Source organism: Salmo salar, chromosome ssa06 (assembly GCF_905237065.1).
Source record: "Salmo salar chromosome ssa06, Ssal_v3.1, whole genome shotgun sequence".
Classification (NCBI taxonomy): Eukaryota; Metazoa; Chordata; class Actinopteri; order Salmoniformes; family Salmonidae; genus Salmo; species Salmo salar.
In genome coordinates, this window is record NC_059447.1 from 31,983,107 (window position 1) to 32,003,688 (window position 20,582).

General features: G+C 43.3%; 3 protein-coding genes across 4 annotated transcripts; all 3 read right to left on the bottom strand.

Moving 5' to 3' along the window:
• Positions 1-634: 634 nt before the first annotated feature.
• LOC106606979 (THO complex subunit 4) lies at positions 635-4,082 on the bottom strand. The gene is made up of 6 exons (XM_014203510.2): positions 3,705-4,082; positions 2,086-2,241; positions 1,813-1,960; positions 1,351-1,417; positions 1,088-1,259; positions 635-943 (listed from the first exon to the last, which is right to left on the bottom strand). The coding sequence occupies exons 1-6, from the start codon at positions 3,948-3,950 to the stop codon at positions 929-931; spliced, it is 804 nt and encodes a 267-aa protein (XP_014058985.2). The 5' UTR covers positions 3,951-4,082; the 3' UTR covers positions 635-928.
• Positions 4,083-6,359: 2,277 nt separating this feature from the next.
• On the bottom strand, positions 6,360-9,271 carry LOC106606980 (mapk-regulated corepressor-interacting protein 1). 2 transcript variants are annotated; one of them, XM_014203512.2, is made up of 5 exons: positions 8,593-9,244; positions 7,864-7,956; positions 7,552-7,670; positions 7,239-7,343; positions 6,360-7,134 (listed from the first exon to the last, which is right to left on the bottom strand). In XM_014203512.2, the coding sequence occupies exons 2-5, from the start codon at positions 7,866-7,868 to the stop codon at positions 7,070-7,072; spliced, it is 294 nt and encodes a 97-aa protein (XP_014058987.1). In that variant the 5' UTR covers positions 7,869-7,956; positions 8,593-9,244; the 3' UTR covers positions 6,360-7,069. The 2 variants fall into 2 exon arrangements, with proteins under 2 accessions (XP_014058987.1, XP_014058986.1); XM_014203511.2 differs by having other exon boundaries at positions 7,552-7,956; positions 8,593-9,271.
• Positions 9,272-16,005: 6,734 nt separating this feature from the next.
• On the bottom strand, positions 16,006-18,847 carry LOC106606981 (protein phosphatase 1 regulatory subunit 12B). The gene is made up of 3 exons (XM_014203514.2): positions 17,964-18,847; positions 17,435-17,585; positions 16,006-17,144 (listed from the first exon to the last, which is right to left on the bottom strand). The coding sequence occupies exons 1-3, from the start codon at positions 18,481-18,483 to the stop codon at positions 17,024-17,026; spliced, it is 792 nt and encodes a 263-aa protein (XP_014058989.1). The 5' UTR covers positions 18,484-18,847; the 3' UTR covers positions 16,006-17,023.
• Between the last annotated feature and the right edge of the window lie 1,735 nt (positions 18,848-20,582).

Here is a 20,582-nt window from a genome sequence, read left to right on the forward strand (position 1 = left end):
GTTGCGTCAAAGTTGGCCGAATTCTAGTAAAACGACATGATATTTTACGTCGCCAAATATGACAAATCTTTAGACAGTTTCCCATGTCCTAGTGCACCGTTGGGTGCAGTGTACTTCAGCTAAGATGTGCATGACAACCTCATTACTCTGTGTCCGGCTGTGTTAGTGTTTGGAACCAGGAAGACATTTGGTATAGAGCCCTCAAAGCCACAAGAACGCAAAATAGCTAACAAGATGACTTCACTGACCATCTTCATTGCCCCTTTTATTTTTTGCTCCATGCACACTTGCTCACACTGACCCGACACACTTCTGCTGCTTATCATATACCCTGATGTCTAATCACCTTAACTCTACATCTCTACCCCTAATATCCCATTCCCCGCACATTGTAAATATGGTATTGGCACTAACCCTGTAGAAAGCTTACTTTGTGTTGCATTTGTTGTACTTTGTAGTACCGATATTGATCACTGCATTGTTGGGAATGAGCAATCAAATCAATCATATTTTACTTGTCACATGCTTTGTAAACAGGTGTAGACAATGTGAAACTATTACTTGCAGCCCTCCCAACAATGCAAGGGATTTCGCTGTCCTTGTGCACTTGACAATAAAAACAAAGCAGTCAGAGTATGGTTAATATGTACTGTAGGGTTTATTACAATGATCTACAGGGAAAGGAATCAGAGCAACAGGGAAAGCCCCACCCACCCCCATAAACCTACAGTCAAAACCAAGATTTTTTTTCAAAAAACAAAAGTTGGTAAAAAACACATCGGAGCATTTAAAAGGATTGATACACACATTTAAATCACATCAGAAGACATCCAAGTGTAAAATGTCCTGTATCTTCAACGCTGTAACAACTGCGACTGTCCTCATGTTCAACCTGGAGAGTAATGCAGCCTGGGCTTCACCTAGGCTCTTAGCTTGTTTCCATCTGGGGGAAAGGCATCAGATAAGACGCATGCTACCATAGGCCTGTCCCATCATTAATTTCCAACGCTATATACATGTTGGCAGATAAATTGTTGAACTCCATATAACACTTCATAACCCCTTTCATTTTCAAACCGAGACTCACCCTGGCATTGTAGGCATCTAGCTGGGCATCCAACTCTTCGGCGGAAAGTGGCTTAGTGCTTCCCCCGCGGCCACCTCGGCCCCTGCCTCCTCCACGACCTGCTCCACGTCCTCTCTGCATCCCTCTAAACCCACCGCCACGACCCCTGTTCATGCCACCACCTCGGATCATACTGTAGAACATCTGAACATTAGCACTTTCCATTCATGATACTCATCATTGGTTCAGGTTGTTTGGGAAAACATTTCAATCTTAACACTTACCCCTGCATGGGTGGTCGTCTTTGTGTGTCGATCTGTGATGTGACGAGTTGTATGTTCATGGGACGCCCTGCAAGAGAAAGTATTCAGGTTATCACCAGCAAGAGTAGTGTGCTGAAGAAAGAAAAACATCCGTATGGTACTGTAGTTCTTTGCATCCGTGTCGACTCCAGCGGTGTGGTTATTTGTTTAAATTGTTCTTTAAAAAGCCATGAGTTAGCTTTGTTGAGTTAAACATCCATTTTCTGAAAGAGAACTAGCAAAACAGGCTAACTACTTGGCCTGAACATGGATGGCAGCCACCTGAGCATCCATTTTGAAAGTTAACCGTCAGCAACTTGAAGGTTGGATGAATATACAGTGTCAGCATGGTGAAAGACACCTCAGCAGCACAAAACAATTAAATGTTTCAGCAAGGTACAAATGACATATGTGGCAACTGTGAAAGCCACTTGAGAAACCTACCATCAAGTGGTACACCGTTGTACTGTTTCATAGCTTTTAGAGCATCTGCCTTCCTCTCAAAGTGGACGTCTGCAGTGCCTAAGCTCCTGCCCGACCGGTCATAGTGAACAGCTGCCTTCTTCAGTGTACCAAACTCCGCAAAGAGCTCCTGCAGCGAGAGAAACCATGTATTGGAATTGTAAGTGATTTCAAGTGCCAGTTTGGAATTGCTAAGCCAAGGTAAATACGCAATTTCTAAAGAGTCAACCAAGTCAAAAAGAAAATAAGATGTACCTGAATATCTGCGTCTGAAACGCCAAAGTCGAGATTGGAGACAAGAAGTTTCCCTCCGGTTTCCACACCAGCACCACCCCCGCTGCCCCCAACACTGGCATTGAAGCCATGATTGCCGTACATGTCGTGTTGCCATTTATCAGGAAGCTGCTTGGGCTGCAACAGATGAAAGAGAACGAACCTGCTGACTTCAGGCTCCCCTGTCTCTGCCAATCACAGAGTCCAGTCCACACAGCTGGGTAGGTGCTGGGGAGACCAGGGACTACACAGCCAACAGGGCCAGGTGGTTGGCACACTGCCACCCCATGGAGATTCCCAGCATTCCTGCCCAGTGCCCACCCCATTACTACAAGCAAGTAAACCAGTGCAAAAACAGGACACATGGCAACACATACATTCTAGACACTAGACCAAGTTAACAGGCCATAAAGCATTTAGCTAAAACTGATGGGCCCTTGTAAAAAAAAATGAAACATTTCCCATAATAGAATGAAGAAATGTATGCATTGACGTCTGTTGAGGCTATTTTGATGAACATTTAGCAGTAAACAAGTCATTAATAACAGTACACATTTACTCGCTACTATCTGCACTCCGCTCCCACCCCCTTGTTGGCTAACTAGGCTAGCAATGTTGCCCACTGTTCTCTTGCCATCTGCTCCTCCACCAAAGGCTCTCCAGGCGGCCATCCCCAGCGAGAGTAGTATGCTGAAGAAAGTCATCCATCCGTATGGCGCTGTAGTACTTTGCATCAGTGTCGACTCCAGCTGTGTGGTTATTTGCTTAAATTGTTCTTTAAAAGCCATGAGTTGGCTTTGATGAGTTAAGTGTCCGTTTTCTGAAAGCGACAACTAGCAAAATAAAGTAGGCCAACTACCTGGCCTGAACATGGATGGCAACCATCTGAGCGTCCATTTTGAAACCACGCCATTTTGGTTGAGTTGTGACTAGTAACATTACTAGAAATGTGGAGATAAAAAATATGTATGTAATAAGAGGGGGAAAGTCCACTGCTCCATCCATAAAGGACACCATTCTGTGTTGATATGGTGCTGCTCAAAGGGGATTGTGTTAACCCGCCAGCCACTCCCAAACAAAAGGATAGGAGTGCAGGATGAAACTCCCAAAAGTTGCCTCTGCTACAAAAATCATCCAAATGCAACGATACTCTTCGATGCAGTGCCGTTCGGTGGTCAAACAAGTGATTTTCTGGGACGAAAGATACTGCGACAGACCATGAAATAAATATTTCATTGATTGAAGATGCTGAATTCAAAATGGCGCTGTCTGGGCCTTGTAGGTTAGCAGCTATTCCAGAGTTAGCAACTAACTAACCTGCTCCAAAAGCTTATTCTCAAAAAGTGGTAACAGACAGGTTTGGGTGGACAAGGACACGTTATGTGCATTATATTTCCATATCAACCGCAATTTAAAGGGTTTCCCTTCGTTAATTCGAGAGAAATTCGATTAGCTAGCTAAGTGCCTCTCGACTAGCAAGCTAGCCATTGATTGCATTGGGAGCAGCTAGCAAGCCTGAAGATTAGAGGACGTCGCGCAGGCATTTTCAGGTTACGAGGAGTTTTCCTTTTTCTCAGCCCATTCCTCTAAATTTCTCATACCCTGCTGTATGGCGTAGGTCTTGCTCTGCCACGGCTCAGGTTCGGTCGGTTCCTCATGGGGCCCGATCCTCCACCTCGGCCCCCAAAGCCTCCACCAGTTGTTCCACGGCCAACACCACCACCACCTCGGCCCCCGCCAGAGCCTCCCCGGCCACGGCCTCTTCCACCACGGCCTCCTGCGCCCCCTCTCTGCTGCCTGTTCTGCTTGATGATGTCGTCTAGAGACATATCCATCTTATCGGCCATTATGAAGTTTCAATTACGCTAAGAAGAACTGTTAGCGAACTAAAAACTAGCCTGACTGATCCCTGCCTTAAGTAAAAACCTTGGTAATAACCCGGCGGTACTACTCAGCTGCGAGACAAAAAAACCGCTAAAATGGAGCGCAAGCTGTCTTTATAGCCACGAGCTCTCGTTACGTAAGGACGGATGACGCTGTCAGTGTCCGCTTGTTGTGCGCCGCCCCTTCCACAGTTTTACACAGGTTATGCTGTCAAATCAAGAAGGGACCATTTGAAATGGATCCCTTGAGTCATATCACTACAAAGACCTGTGCTGCTATTATTAGTGCAGCAGCGCAATGGTCTCGAATTTACTGTAGTGCTGGTTATCCAAAAATAGATATATTCCTTGATAGTTGGTGCAATTCGGCTTGGCCCCTCAGCCATCCGAGACACGGTCTGGTCATCCCTCTACCATCTAGAAGGCCGAGACAGTACAGATGCATCAAAGCCGGGACCGAGAGACGTTAAAACAGCTTCTATCTCCAAGCCATCAGACTGTTAAATAGTCACCACTAGCTGGCTTCCCCCCAGTACACTGCCCTGAACTTAGGGCACTTTTACTAGCCAGCTACCTTAGAGACTGCTGCCCTATGTACATAGTCATTGAACACTGGTCACTTTAATAAAGTTTACCCACTTCATATGTATATACTGTATTCTAGTCCAGAATCATCCTATAACTACCGCTGTACACACTGTTCCTGTTCATACATTATAGTAGCCATACTGTCTATACACACCATTATATTACACAATAAGGCACGGGGTGTGCCACAAACCCCTGAGGTACCTTATTGCTATTATAAACTGGTTACCAACATAATTAGAGCAGTAAAAATACATGTCTTGTCATACCTGTGGTATATAAGGTCTGACATACCACGGCTGTCAGCCACTCAGTATTCAGGGCTCGAACATCCCAGTTTATAAATATATGTATATATAAATATATATATCCCAGACTGACATTGCTCGTTCTGATATTTCTTAATTTCATTATTTTTAGGATTTGTGTGTATTGTTAGGTAATTGTATTTATTTTACCTTTATTTTACCAGCATGCGATAACATCTGCAAAATGTGTACGCGACCAATAACATTTTATTTGATATAAGATTCCTGAGACAAAGGTGTAAATAAATGTGTTGTGTTAATACCATGGCCTACACCAACTGTATCCACATGTGAATTTTGTCAACACAGATGCATCAACACCTATATTTGAGTGCAGATTCACATAGCCCACAATATCGTTAAGATATATGCCGCCATGATCGTATCTTCTTGGACTTGTTTGCACTACTAATAGGTTTACCATTATGGAGTAATTCTCTCTTTGCTAACTTTTGTGAATACTGGCTGAGCCCTGTTGTTATAACTACTTTCAGACCATAACCGAGCACATCATGATTCCCTCTGTGATATGAAGGAACTAGATCAGAGAAAGAAATATGGCTGACTATACATACAATGAAAATAAATGCAACATGTAAAGTGTTGGTCCCATGTTTTCCATATGCACAAAATGCTTATTTCTCTCAAATTTTGTGCACAAATTTGTTTACATCCCTGTTTGTGAGCATTTTTCCTTTGCCAAGATAATCCATCCACCTGACAGGTGTGGGATATATTAAGAAGCGGATTAAACAGCATGATCATTACACAGGTGCGCCTTGTGCTAGGGCCAGTAAAAGGCCACTAATTTGTCAAACAACACAATGCCTCAAGTTTTGAGGGAGCGTGCAATAGTCATGCTGACTGCAGGAATGTCCACCAGATCTGTTGCCAGATAATTTTATGTTAATTTCTCTACCACAAGGTGCCTCGAACATTGTTTTAGAGAATGCGGCAGTACATCCAACCGGCCTTACAACCGCAGACCACGCCAGCCCAGGACCACAACATCCGGCTTCTTCACCTGCGGGATAGTATGAGGGGGGTGTGGAGGGGTTGCTGAGGAGTATTTCTGTCTGTAATAAAAGCCCTTTTGTGGGGAAAAACTCAGTGGGTGGGCCTATGCCCTCCAAGGCCCATGCCCTCCAAGGCCCACTCATTGTTGCATTCCTGCCCAGTCATGTGAAATCCATAGATTAGGGCCTAATTTATTTATTTAAATTGACTGATTTCCTTATGTGAACTGCATTCAGTAAAATCTTTGAAATTCTTGCATGTTGCAATTATATTTTTGTTCAGTAGACTATTACACTGTTTTCAGTAACAATGCACAAACAAAAGAGCATTAGACAACAATTTACCATCCTACTTTAGGTTGTGATGTTTGTACATACATCATTGGGGAGTATATAAGTAACACATCCAAAAAGAAAAAATGTAGGTCAGAACATCTATGATCAATGCATTGAGAGTGAAATATTGTAAAAGTATTTTATTCAATATTTTTTTTTCAAGGCTGGGAAGTCAATGTGGAGATGTCTACTTGAAGTCCATTTTAGGGGCATGAATTTATATGAAAAATGTTGGCATTTATCCTAAACAATTTTTGGTTTCCAAAACTCGCCTGTACAATCGGATTCCATTCCAATATATCTACAATTCAACTATCTTCCAAAAAAAGAATGTCAGCCCTTCAGCATTATCCTTTGTAGATTGAAAAGAAAACAGTTTATATTTAAGACCGCAGTCCTTTAAAGTGTCCCATGAAGAATTTGTACACAGTCTGTGTACTTCGGCATCAGGATGTCAGCATATTTCATTGAAACTCTGCATCAGTCCCATTCACATAAAAAAAGAGTGAAAATGAAAAATTCATGGCTGTAAAACCAAGAACCAAGAACTTGCATTCCACGTCAACCAGATGAGAGGTAGGGTAAGAAAATACTGAGCCTGGACAGAGAAGGGGGGGGGGGACTGGGGTGGATAAGGAACTCCAAAAATGTTGTGGTTGTTAGGACATCAGCCCACTGCTGTTGAATGGGCAGGCTGTTAGTCCAGGTGGGCAGAAAGAGGACCGGCATTCTGGGCAGGACTGGCCAAAAGGTTGACTTGCTGGCTTACAGAGGAGGAGAAAGTTCTCAAGGATAATTGGTGCAGAAAAAAAGCTGTTGACTATAAAGAGAAAGACTAGGACTTCTTGGAGTCCTGTGTGTTGCGTTTCTTGAGGTCACTCAGGTCAACTGGTGTGAAAGCTACAAGAAAGGATAAAAATAACATTACTACTCTGTCTTTTTGACAAATCTAGTAAATAGCCTGTTTAAATGACAAACATACTCAGATCCATCAAGTCACTTACAATTTAAGTTGGGATTTGGGTTCTTTTCCACATACTCCTGTGGTCCACGGTCTTTGCGTTCGCTGCTCTGTGGTGATCGGATGTCTCTGAGCACACACTGCCAGGCTGTAAAGAAGCATACACATGCCAGCTTTCAACCATCTCCTTACATACCACATTCCATCCAAATGGCTCATCTGAGCTCAGTGGTACAGGGGCTATGTAAGAAGCTTCTTACAGTGGATCATGTTGATGGCCAACATATAAGCCTACTCAGGTGAGAGACGTTAAGGGCTAGTCTTAGTAAGATATCGGCCTTCTGAGGCAGACTCACTGTCGTGGATGAAGCGCACATTCTCCTCATGCGCTGGAGTGAAGAGCTCCCCACTGTTCGTAGGAGACCGAGGGCTGGAAGTCCGCTTGTAGTTGTTCACCATCCTGGGAGCAGATGAGCTATAAAGCAGCAAAGATACAAATAAAAAACAAACAAAACAGCAAGAAAGAATGAAAACACAGAACAGACAGGCTGGAAAACAGAACATATGTTTTTCTGGCATGCATGCAGTATACCTGATTCTACAAGATACAGCTTGATATAGAGTTAGCACACAACACAACCATAACAGGTAAAGAACTCTCTTCCAACCTCATTCTGTGTGCAGTCTGTCTCTTGCTCCTTTCTAATGAATAGTTGGGGGGGTTGAGAGAATATGAACCTTCTTTATCCTCTGTTGGATAGCTAGTGGTGGAAACAAGGCGTGACATGATTAATTCTAAATAAAGACACCAATCACAAACAACAGGAATGTTGACATTTGAAAGCTAGCTAGCTAAAACAGACTGCAAAAGTTACTTAACTATACAGCCAGAAAGCTACATTGGATGCCACACTATCGGCATTAGCTTGCTTATTGGTGTTAGTTATGCTTCAATGTTTACATGTTTATATCTGACACCTAACGTTACACAAGCGAGCTAGCTAACGTTAGCTAAGGCAGCTAACAATAGCTAGCAAGAAATTATACTAGCCAACTCATATTGACCAGCGACTCGTAAAATATAAAGCACCTAGCTTGCTAACTAACGTTACCCAATATAGTATATTTTAAATTGACATTGTTGTTGGTTAGAAATTAGCTTGCGGTTGATGTAGTGGCTGACAGATAAAGGACAACGTTAGCTATCTAGCGAATGTTTGCTACACGTTATCAACATCTAATATTATTAGCTAAGCCATTTAACCTTATCTAGCTGAATATATCCAGACAATAGTACAAATGAAATGTTTCCAACAGCAGTGGCATATTAATGAAAAACGCTATAGCTAACTTGAAATAATCCGAAAATTACCAAGATGTAAACTATGTTTACAAACCTGTCTTTAGATCCCTCTTCCTTTCGCTTTCTTTATTCAGCCAACAAGATGTAACTAGCCTTAGCTAGGCCTCCCGTCGGCTAAAACGGTTGCCAATGCCAACCAATCATTTCTGGGCAAGTAATTTAAAACGGAAGTCAACAAAACTTAATAGGTTTGTTGGTTCGAAAATAATGTTAAAATCCCAAAGGAATGCTTCTATGAATGCCTTCTCCCCAACATTTACCCTCTCTACTCGGGTCTTTTTGGTACTTGTTTAAATAAACAGACCATGGACCAGCTTGCGAAGAAGTTAGAAAAAGCATTGGCTAAAAATACCCTTACCTGACTTTATAGGCCCTAACAAAATGCACCCTAGCAATTAAAAAACATCATCATAATGCACCCTAGTTATTACGAATATCACCAAGCCCTAGTCAGACCAGTAGAGTTCCAATTTGCTTATAGGCGTTATTAGGTAGGTAATGTTGTGTGTAGCACAGATCATTCTCGACCAATTTGACGATGCTTCCACAGTTCCCGACTTGGAAGAACGCATTTCTTCTAAATGTCCATGTCTAGTTGCAGTGGGGTTCGTTTGTATTTAGAAAGTGCTCCAATATTAAATTAAATACTTTTTTGGGGCTCCATGAAGTAATAAAAAAAATGTGTACACCACCATCTTGTCTGTTTAAAATATATTCTCATTGATTGAGAAAGGTGTGTTGCTTTCTTCTTCTTTGTGTGGTTTTCCGGCAGACCAGACTTTGTTGCGTTATAGTGCCTTTCACAGTTTGGAAAGTGCATTACACATTTGTTCACAATAAAAGGAAACTCAACCGCCATGTAACCCTATATTACCACTGTAGTGGCCTACTACTCAAATCAAAAATTATTTGTCACATGCTTCGTAGACTAACAGTGAAATGCTTACTTATGGGTCCTTTTCCAACAATGAAGAGTTAACGATAACAAGTCAAAAATAGCATGGCTATATAGAGCCCCACACCATTTCCCTGTTTGACCGCTAGGTTTTATGGGTATTATGACACCTCCACTGTGGGGCTTTAAGCAGTGTTGCCAACTTAGCGACGTTGTCGCAATATTTAGCGAGTATTCAGAACCCTCTAACTACACATTTTCAAAAAAGCGACTAGCGACCTTTTCTGGTGTTATTGGAGACTCTGCCGTGAAAGCACATATCGTTCTTACTCTTCTCAACGAGCAGCGTGTGCTGCCGTGGGCCCCACCCCTTCCCAAAGCACTCACAGGCGGCCCAGTCCTCGCGCAGCAGTCCCTCCCAGCTGCAGTCAGAGCAGGAGATGTTCACCCCTCTGCTTCCAGACTGCAAATTAATCGCGCATGCGGGAAGCCGCCACTGGCTGATCCCGCCCTGGCTTACATTCAGGGCGGGATGTAAATGTAAAAAAACTAAACTAAACAAAAAAACAAAAAAAAATCAAATAAAATAAAAAACTAAGTAACTCCACCAGAGTATTTCTTCTGGTTCACTTTTGCCAGAGGGTTGGAATTGTGACATTAAAAAAAACAAGAATTGACAGAAGAAAGTTCATTTGTAGTTCTAAACATATTTAGGGTGTTTTTTACTCACTTTTTGTCTCTCCCTCGACGTTATTCCTCTCTCCTACAGCATCCATCACAATTACATGCACATGGCCAATTATGCAAATTAGGCGATGATGTCATTTAACGACTTTTAGGACAGCCAATAGCTACTTTCCTTACTGAGGAGTTGGCAACACTGAAAGGGAGTACCAGTACCTAGTAGATGTTTAAGGGTATGAGGTAGCTACAGTTGAAGTCGGATGTTTACATACACCTTACATGCTGACCAGACCGGACACATCGCGTGCGCGAGTGTCGCAAAATAAATGTAGAAATCCATGTCATTCAATTATTGCGCGCGCCAACGAGCGTCTGCGTTGCCAAGGGCTAAAATAGAAGTAATTCCTATTTCTGACGCAGATCGCGTTGCAAGTCCTGCCTCTCCCATCTCCTCATTGGTTATACCAATGTGGGTGATTGAAAGACAAAATGTTTTGCCCGGTTGTCATGGTAATACTATGAAAGTTTAGATGCCAATCACCATATAAGTTCAAAGATGAAAAAGCCTTGAAGGAGGAGAGATGACTAGAAACGATTCGGTTGGCCGTTTTATGTGTGGATTAATTGTCGGAGTAGAGGACCTGGTGCATTTCACGGTTGGGATGGTGTTCTTCCCCTTTTTCCTCCAAACATAACCATGGTCATTATGGCCAAACAGTTCTATTTTTGTTTCATCAGACCAGAGGACATTTCTCCAAAAAGTACAATCTTTGTCCCCATGTGCAGTTGCAAACCATAGTCTGGCTTTTTTATAGTGGTTTTGGAGCAGTGGCTTCTTCCTTGCTGAGCAGCTTTTCAGGTTATGTCGATATAGGACTCATTTTACTGTGGATATAGATACTTTTGTACCTGTTTCCTCCAGCATCTTCACAGGGTCCTTTGCTGTTGTTCTGGGATTGATTTGCACTTTTCACACCAAAGTACATTCATCTCTAGGAGACAGAACGTGCCTCCTTCTTGAGCGGTATGACGGCTGCGTGGTCCCATAGTATTTATACTTGTGTACTATTGTTTGTACAGATGAACGTGGTACCTTCAAGCATTTGGAAATTGCTCCCAAGGATGAACCAGACTTGTGGAGGTCTACAATTATGTTTGTGAGGTCTTGGCTGATTTCTTTTGATTTTCCCATGATGTCAAGCTAAGAGGCACTGAGTTTGAAGGTAGGCCTTGAAATACATCCACAGGTACACCCCCAATTGACTCAAATAATGTCAATTAGCCTATCAGAAGTTTCTAAAGCCATGACATGATTTTCTGGAATTGTCCAAGCTGTTTAAAGGCACAGTCAACTTAGTGTATGTAAACTTCTGACCCACTGGAATTGTGATACAGTGAATTATACGTGAAATAATATGTCTGTAAACAATTGTTGGAAAAATTACTTGTGTCATGCACACGGTAGATGTCCTAACCAACTTGCCAAAACTATAGTTTGTTAACAAGAAATTTGTGGAGTGGTTGAAAAATGAGTTTTAATGACTCCAACCTAAGTGTATGTAAACTTCTGACTTCAACTGTATGTACTGTACATATAAGTAGGGGAAAAGTGACTAGGCAACAGGATAGATAATAGATTGTAGTAGCAGCGCATGTGGCGTAGGAGGCTGGTTCATAATAATGTCAGAAATTGAGAAAATGGAATGGCATCCAACATATGGAAACTATGTGTTTAATGTATTTCATACTATTCCTCTGATTCTGCTCCAAGCATTACCACGAGACCGTCCTCCCCAATTAAGGTACGACCAACCTCTTGTGGTTTGTGGTAAGTGTGAAAGTGAGTGTGTGGCATCAGTATGCATGTGTGTGCATGTTGTGTGTGTGTGTGCGTATGCTGTGTCTGTGTAAAGTCTGTGCAAGAGAGTTAGTGCAAAAAAGGATCAATGCAGGTAGTCAAGGTAACCATTTGATTAGCTATTTAGCAGTCGTTTAGAAGTCTTATGGCTTGGGGGTAGAAGCTGTTCATGGTCCTGTTGGTTCCAGACTTGGTGCATTGGTACCGCTTGTCAGCTTGGGTGACTGGAGAGTTTGAACATTTTTGGTGCCTTCCTCTGACACCGCCTCATATGACAGGAAGCTCTCAGCCCCAGTGATGTACTGGGCTGTACGCACTACCTTCTGTAACGCCTTGCGGTCGGATGCCAACCAATTGTCATACCAAGCGTTGATGCAGCCAGTCAAGATGATCTCGATGGTGCAGCTGTCAAACTTTTTAAAGATCTGAGGGCCCATGCCAAATATTTTCAGCCTCCCGAGAGGGAAGACGCGTTGTCTTGCCCTCTTCACGACTGTGTTGGTGTATGTGGACCATGATAGATCTTTAGTGTTGTGGACACCGAAGAACTTGAAGCTCTCAATCGACTCCACTACAGCCCCATCGATGTGAATGGGGGCGTGCTCAGCCCTCCGTTTCTTGTAGTCCACGATCAGCTCCATTTTCTTACTGACATTGAGGGAGAGGTTCTTGTCCTGCCAGGTCTCTGACCTCCTTCCTATAGGCTCCCTATCATCATCGTCGGTGATCAGACCTACCACCGTCATGTCATCTGCAGTCGTGGGTGAACAGGGAATACAGGAAGGGACTAAGCACGCACCCCTGAGGGGCCCACGTGTTGAGGGTCAGCGTGGCGGATGTGTTGTTGCCTACCCTCACCATCTGGGGACGGCCTGTCAGGAAGTCCAGGATTCAGTTGCAGAGGGAGGTGTTCAGTCCCTGGGACGTTAGCTTAGTGATGAGCTTCAAGGGCTCTATGGTGTTGAACGCTGAGCTATAGTCAATAAACAGCATTCTCACATTGGTGTTCCTTTTGTCCAAGTGGGAAAGGGCAGTGTGGAGTGCAATAGAATTGCATCATCTATGGATCTGTTGGGGCGGTATGCGAAATGCAGTGGGTCCACGGTTTCTGGGAGGATAGTGTTGATGTGAGCTATGACCAGCCTTCCAAAGCATTTCATGGCTACAGTTGTGAGTGCTATGGGGCGATAGTCATTTAAACAGGTTATCTTGGCGTTCTTGGGCACAGGTGGTCTGCTTGAAACATGTAGGTATTACAGACTGGGTTAGGGAGAGGTTGAAAATGTCAGTGAAGACACTTGCCACCTGGTCAGCGCATGCTCTGAGTATGCATCCTGGTAATCCGTCTGACCCTGTGAATTTTAACCTGTTTAAAGGTCTTTACTCACATCGGGTACGGAGAGCATGATCCCACAGTCACCGGAACAGCTGGTGTTCTCATGCATGTTTCAGTGATGCTTGCCTCAAAGCGAGCATAGAAGATATTTAGCTCGTCGGGTAGGCTCGTGTCAATGGACAGCTCGCAGCTGGGTTTCCCTTTGTAATCCGTGATAGTTTGCAAGCCCTGCCACATCTGCCGAGCATCAGAGCTGCTGTAGTAGGATTCGATCTTAGTCCTTTATTGATGCTTTGCCTGTTTGATGGTTTGTCGGAGAGCGTACGGGTTAGTGTGCCACTCCTTGAAAGCGCCAGCTCTGGCCTTTAGCTCAGTGCGGATGTTGTCTGTAATCCATGGCTTCTGGTTGGGATATGTACGTACGCAAGCCCTGCCACATACGACTAGCGTCAGAGCTGGTGTAGTAGAATTCGATCTTAGTCTTTTATTGATGCTTTCCCTGTTTGATGGTTCATCGGAGGGCATCCTGGTTATGGTCCCACTCCTTAAAAGTGGCAGCTCTAGCCTTTAGCTCAGTGCGTATGTTGCCTGTAATTCATGGCTTCTGGTTGGGATATGTACGTACGGTTAATGTGGGGACGACGTCGTCGATGCACTTATTAATGAAGCCGTTTACTGATGTGGTAAAACTCCACAATGCCATGAATCCAATAACATATTCCAGTCAGGTGATGTCAATTTTTTTGCACTCTAGTTGCACAGGTGACATGCTGGTATAAATGAAGTAAAACAGATGTCAGTTTTCCTGCATTAAAATCACAGCCAGTAGGAGCACTGCCTCTGGATGAGCTATTTCTTGTTGGCTTATCGTCCTATATAGCTCGTTGAGTGCGTTCTTAGTGCCAGCATCGGTTTGTGGTAGTAAATAGAAATACTCACAGGGATCCTCTCAGGCTCCCTCACACTTTGCCCATCAACCTCTTCTTTCCTTACTGTCTCAGCATATGACACTTTCTGCACTGCTCTCACCCTGGAAACTTCAATCTGTCTCACTTGCACACAACATTTCTGATCCCCAGCAACATGGCCACCCCCACAATTGAAACACTCCCCCAGCCCACTCCCACATGCACACTTCTCACATTTAGGAATCTCCCTCCTACATACTGCTGCAACATGACCATAAACTTGGCACCTGAAACACCATAGTGGGTTCAGAAGAAAAGCTCTCAACCGGAAAATGTATATACCCTAGCATGACTTTATCCAGCAAACACTCTAGTCTGCGCCGCACTAAACAACGTGTCACAAACACCGGGGACCCCCAACTTCAGTTGATCCACTTAACCTCACCCAAGTTATCACTCCTGTCAGTGGCAGTCTGCTCCGGAGATCAAAGCAGGACATTGCTTTCGTCCCAAGACTAGAAATGCGCAACGACCTTTCCCTCTGAGCAGCAGACACACAAAAAAAACAACAGAAGTCCATCTCTGGATACTTTGACCGAATTGACAGAACCCATCTCCTTCACCCAGCCTGATACCTCAAACGGATCGGCCAAAAGGCATGGATCCACTTTCTCCATGAATCGTACTCCCACTGGGCCAGAGTCATCTCATGCATTTTTCTAATCATTGGGGTGAGGCTTGGAAGTCTTCACTTCACCTGACGACACAGGTTCTTTCTCCTCACTTTTGTCAGGATCAATTTCAAGTTCATTATCCGTCGACTGCTCAGGATCTTCAGGTGCGTAACATGCATTTTTCTCTCCTGTACTTGACCCAAAGGAGAAAGTACTCAGCTTGTATTTCACCATCAGTTCAGGTTTGCACCTCGCACCCTTCTTTCTGCCTCGCTTCTTCTCGCCATCCATCCTCTTGCTCACCCAGTCCTCCGACAAAGGTGTGTTACCGTGTTCAAAACTTCTTCTTCTTCTTCATGTGGTTTTCCAGTAATTTAGACACTGTGTTGTGTATTGCTGCCTTTCGCAGGTCGGAGTGCAGATTGCACATTTTGGTCACAAACAAAAAAGGGAAAAGGGAATGGGAAAATCTTAAATTGCACCACCATCTAAACCTGCACCTATACACTATCCCCAAAAACGCACCACCCCATCTGACTACTTTGACCCTAAACGAAATAAATGTTTTCTCACTGGAAGAAACATGATGGAATTTTGTCATTAAAATTGTATGCTTGTATTATTATATACCTGTGTAATTGTATCATTCAAGTCACGAGTGTGTCCCGAAGTCGATGGGTTTATTTGGTCCCCTCGCCACTTTTGAAGTCACCCTTGGAATTTTATCAGTAACATGTAAAATTGAGGGCCCTACAAATGAGTTAGTTAGTAGGGGCGAGGGCCTGGTTTGGGATTCACCGTACGACTTGAGGGTCATTCAAGTGAAACTTCCAAGTCAGAACTCCACACTTCAGAGATCTGTGAATGAGAACGCCACACTAAGCCTAAACATAAACCTCAAGTTGATATGAAATTACTGTTTAAAAAAACGTAAAAATGTTATTTTAATGAAATTATGTGAATTAGCAGCTTGTTACCCTTTTCCTCTAGGTGATCCGTATCATAACCTATAATAGGCTACATAGATTTTTCCATCAAGGGTCAATCAGTGATATAGAAAAGAGTTGCGTCCCCACCAATTAATTTAATCAATATTTATAAAAAGCACCTTTATTTATGAAAATATTTTGTAAAAAAATAAGACTTTCATTGGTGAAATTCATTAGATTAGTTGAAATGGGCAGAATGCCACTTACACTTTCAGCAACACTGTTAACTATTTCAGAAAATAACAACTGTCAAGCATAATAGGAAAAATGGCAATATGGCAGCACCAGTGCATGTATGGCATAGTAGCTATTTGGCCTACCAAATGAAATGTCATTTTTGATGTGAATTGTTATTGACGCCCTCTCTCTGCTCAGCAGAGAGGATACACACAACTTTTCCCAAGCCATAAACATACAGGCTAAATGCAGAGAACAATGTCAAATACAGTCTGTACTATTTTGGAAGCAGTGAGTTGAAAATAGTCTCTGCCCATATGCAGGAACTATCCTCAATGCTGCGTAGTTTTGTGGAAAATTCAAGCAATGGACAGTCAGATTTTTATAAGATTGATCACAGAATTGGGCTGGATCATCTCATTGGGTAATCAGAATGAAGGTATACCCTATTGATTCATTACACAGATGAAATAACAACTGTTAAATGTGGTGTGTCACACTGTATTTTGTTGGTATGTGGTGCTACATGATCAGGGAAACTGAAAGCTGCTGGTGCTATGAACAGCCTGAGATGCTGTTTGTGACAACTAAAGTGACAAGACTGGTTTGCATGTTTTTGTGGAAAAGCACCAAACAAAAAGTAGCCAACTTCTTTTAAGCAAAGAATGAAAAAGATACAAAAAATAATAACCTTTACAAAGCATTGTCCAACTTGATATACAAAACCTCTCCAAAAAGCATTGTGAGTCACAGTTATGCATTTAGCAAAGAATAGGCTACAAGTGCTCTGTAGCAGGAAAAGTGGCCTGGTCCCTTGTCCCAGTCTTTCTCCTTCTCTCTGGCTGGGCTTTTCCATGCTAAGAAGCTAGTCTCAGGACCAGGGTACACTATCCATCTGTCCACATCAAGCTCCTTCAGGTCCTGTTCTATAGGTGGCCAGTGAGTTACACACAGCCTGACTCAAATAGATTGACCAGCTCCTTACAGTCTGGGTCAATGAGGTCCGCTGGCTTCTCCCCGTTCTCGTTCTCTGCAAATGCACTGGCACCAAGAGACAGCAGGTAGCTAAGGAGGGACAAAATACAGTGTTGTTCAGCACAAGTCACATTCACACAAGGCATCTTCATTGTCTATATTCACACTGGCTATGAAATGCTGCATGTCTGGTTAAATCAGGTCACCGAGGTCAGTATGGTTAACAAATCACTACCTGCCTTTTGTCAGAAGAGTTATTTCTCAAAGAGGCAGCAATGTTGCATGATAGATCAATTGAATGTTGTGTTTTGTGGTCGCCGTACTGTAGGTAAATATTTCTGTGGACATTTTATGAGTTTGTGTTTCATTTGTACACCAACCTGGCAATTTCGGGGAAGCCATCACTGCAGGCCATGTGCAGCGGCGTCCAGCCGTCCTCATCTCTCTGGTGGACATCAGCTCCATATCTCACCAGCAGCTTCACGCAATCCAGGTTCCCTGTGAGTACGGCCTCATGGAGTGCTGCCATACCTGTACACAGAGCACCATACATGGGTACAGTCAGAAGAGGGCTCAGCTGCACTGTACATACCCTTACACTGCTTTTCTGTCATTTCAACCCCTGCTTTTAACTTCAGAACTTTTCTGAACTTTCACTATGCATTTGTCAAAAACATTTTCAAGCCTTTATTCTTTTACTGGTTTTCGAATATAAATAAATATTTGAGAACCTTTAACTTCTCAGTAGTTTTATATTTGTCCACACAATATCACTCCGAAAAATAAGCTGTTGTAGTTAGTAACTATATTTTAATGCAGACAGTTGTAGGTGCCATTGCCTGCTGTGGTAACTCCTGTCAATCTCTCAACACTTTTCCTCTGTCTTTATGTATTTGCAGATTCACTCACCAGATGGGAAGAGGGTATGCAGACGTACTTTCTTCGCTCTCATAAAGCGTCCAATCTGCTCCATCTCACCATGTCGGACAAGGTCCTGGAAGATAATATCATTGGAGAAGTGCACAGCCCGGACTGGCTTGAGTGGTAGAGGTGCAGGAGTCTGCTGTGCAGGTATATGTGCTGTGCGACGTGTAGCAGCACTGTAGCGTGTTCCTCTGCTGTACGAAGGGGTGTAACTGGAACTGGTTTTGTGTGTAGGTGTGTAAAGTGATGGGGTGTAGCTTGTGGGGGTGTAGTGAGTTGAGCTGTACTTTGTTGGGGCATATGAAGTGGGTGTGTATTTGGTGGGGGTGTAGTGCGTAGGTGTGTAATTGGTGGGGGTGTAGTGCGTAGGTGTGTAATTGCTGGGGGTGTAGTGCGTTGGTGTGTAATTGGTGGGGGTGTAGTGTGTTGGTGTGTACGTCATTGGTGTGTACTGACTATATCGCGTGGTGTACGATGACACTGGTAGCTGGTAGCTATACTTCATCCCTGCAGTCAACACGGTTCTTCCTCCCCCTATGCGCTCAGCCCAGGAGGAGGGGTGGGAGAAATCCAAGAAAACTTTGCAATCCAGTCAGGGGAAAGAAAATCCTTTGTCCTTTTCACGCTTATCGTCCTTGACTTTTCTCACTTCCTTCTGATCCTTGAGTTTCCAACCAGAGTAGCACGGCTACTCACTCTGCAGTAGCAAAACTTTCCCAAAGTCAATTCTCACTGGACAAACTTCCTCTTTTTATTTATTTATTTCCTTCTGGTTCTCTGGATTTCTCCCTCATGCCTCCTGTCTTTTTTCTCCAGTCCTTTTGTATGTCACAACAGGATCCACTGGCTTTGTACAGGCTGGTGGTCTGATGGAGCAGGTGGGAGAGGGTCCCTATATACACTCTGGAGGGCTATTTTTGGGGCCCGTCATCCCTCATATCGAGTGACTTTAGCTTGGAACGGAGTGGTCTCTTCCAGGCCAGGCTCCACCCACTATGCGGTCACATGACCCCTGACACTGCCTCCACCCCTAACCCCATAGCACAAACACATTGGGTCTTTATGGAGCTTTCCCAACATGTCTAATACCACATCACATCAAAATGTCCATGATCAACATCAGCAGAGGAACAAACTGTCATTAACAGTTGAGGGAAATGAAATGTTTACAGTTCAGTGTAGACGTGTTTTTATGGCCCCTGGGTACAGGTCAGGCAGCCTTTTTTGGAATTTCACAAGCGACAGCACTGACACATGGTCATGGTGGTCAACAGTGTGAGAGTCACATGTCGAGTCACATGGCTTATATGTGATTTTCAGAATTAGTTTGACATTTTGTTTTTGTTACTTTGGAAGGGTTCAAGAACTCTCGCCTCAAAACAACAACAACCTGAATACTTCAACTATTTCAACAGAGGTAATGTACGAGAATTTAGGACACGTTATTTGACATTAAGAAAATAGCAGACAAACAAGGTCTTCAAAAGTTATTTTATTTGCCATGAAAGGATAACATACTTTTTGGTTGCTTGAACAACTACTGTATCTATTCTTATTGTGACAGGTCTTGAAACTTCGGAAGGATCAATATTTTGACCGTAGCATCTCTGCTATTAGAGCAAACAGTAACCCCATCACATGGTTGACATCTGATCTACACTCACTTGCCTGGACCCATTGGACCAATAGTATCTTGCCATACAGAACGTTCAGGAACCACTGGGCCAATAGTATCCAGCCATTCAGGGAGTTCAGTGCAGGAGCGCAGTCTTGGCCAACAGTTGTGTCATAGGGATATAAATCTATGCTGCGAAAGGTAACCCATTTCTCTAGATGGCATTAAAAGATCAGATGGTTTTGGTTTAAAAAAGAAGGCCCTTTACAGTGCAGTGATCTTTCAATCTGTGTGACCTTCAATCATATTGGAAAGTCAAATTAGCTCAAATCCCAAAGCAATGTTTTGAAATGTAGTAAAGTTGGTACTGTGGTTACTCCATTTTCATGTCGTATGATTTTGTGAGTTGGAAGTTGTGCATGTGAACCGTGACAGCCGGGACATTGTGCCAATGCCAGCTGTTCTCAGCAGGCAGGCAGGAACTCCTAAGAGTGGCAGAGCTGGTTCAAGCTGGATTTCAAAGGCTTTGGACTTGGACATTTCACAGTAGCTGCTCCATGCTAGCCAATGAAAATAGCATGGCTACCATCCCACTGGTTTTCTCTTACCAAGGTCTCGCAGGGTAGACTTTACTGTGCCCTAAGGGGCAACCTTTATGGTTGACTAGAATCCACAACATAGGCTTCATCTTACTATCAGGCCTGGCTTGAGAAGCAGTACAGTCTACTGTAATGTACATCCTGTTATGTGTGTCCTGCATCTGTCATTAGGTACAATTCCACTATAAGGATCCACTGGCTCACTTACCGTCGAAATGTCAAGGCTTATGTTATATCACATCATGGCAAATTGTATTACCATGAGGAGGAGATAAAAGCTTGTTGCAAAACCATCCTTCTTCTTGAACAGTTGATTGTAATTAGGGGTATAATAGGCTTGTGTATTCAGTTACAAAGAAATGAAGTTACATACATCCATTAACTCTATCC

What these genes read in the sequence shown, in the direction of transcription:
- LOC106606981 (XM_014203514.2), bottom strand. Translation starts at nt 18,483, where the DNA reads ATGAAGTATAGCTACCAGCTACCAGTGTCATCGTACACCACGCGATAT. An exon ending in GCATACCCTCTTCCCATCTG is followed by an intron (nt 17,586 to 17,963) that starts GTGAGTGAATCT and finishes CTCTGTGTACAG; the next exon opens with GTATGGCAGCACTCCATGAG. An exon ending in GGCTTCCCCGAAATTGCCAG is followed by an intron (nt 17,145 to 17,434) that starts GTTGGTGTACAA and finishes GTCCCTCCTTAG; the next exon opens with CTACCTGCTGTCTCTTGGTG.
- LOC106606979 (XM_014203510.2), bottom strand. Translation starts at nt 3,950, where the DNA reads ATGGCCGATAAGATGGATATGTCTCTAGACGACATCATCAAGCAGAAC. An exon ending in CAACGGTGTACCACTTGATG is followed by an intron (nt 1,418 to 1,812) that starts GTAGGTTTCTCA and finishes TTTCTCTTGCAG; the next exon opens with GGCGTCCCATGAACATACAA. An exon ending in AGACGACCACCCATGCAGGG is followed by an intron (nt 1,260 to 1,350) that starts GTAAGTGTTAAG and finishes GATGTTCTACAG; the next exon opens with TATGATCCGAGGTGGTGGCA.
- LOC106606980 (XM_014203511.2), bottom strand. Translation starts at nt 7,774, where the DNA reads ATGCCAGAAAAACATATGTTCTGTTTTCCAGCCTGTCTGTTCTGTGTT. An exon ending in TGTGCGCTTCATCCACGACA is followed by an intron (nt 7,344 to 7,551) that starts GTGAGTCTGCCT and finishes GCTTCTTTACAG; the next exon opens with CCTGGCAGTGTGTGCTCAGA. An exon ending in CCCAAATCCCAACTTAAATT is followed by an intron (nt 7,135 to 7,238) that starts GTAAGTGACTTG and finishes CCTTTCTTGTAG; the next exon opens with CTTTCACACCAGTTGACCTG.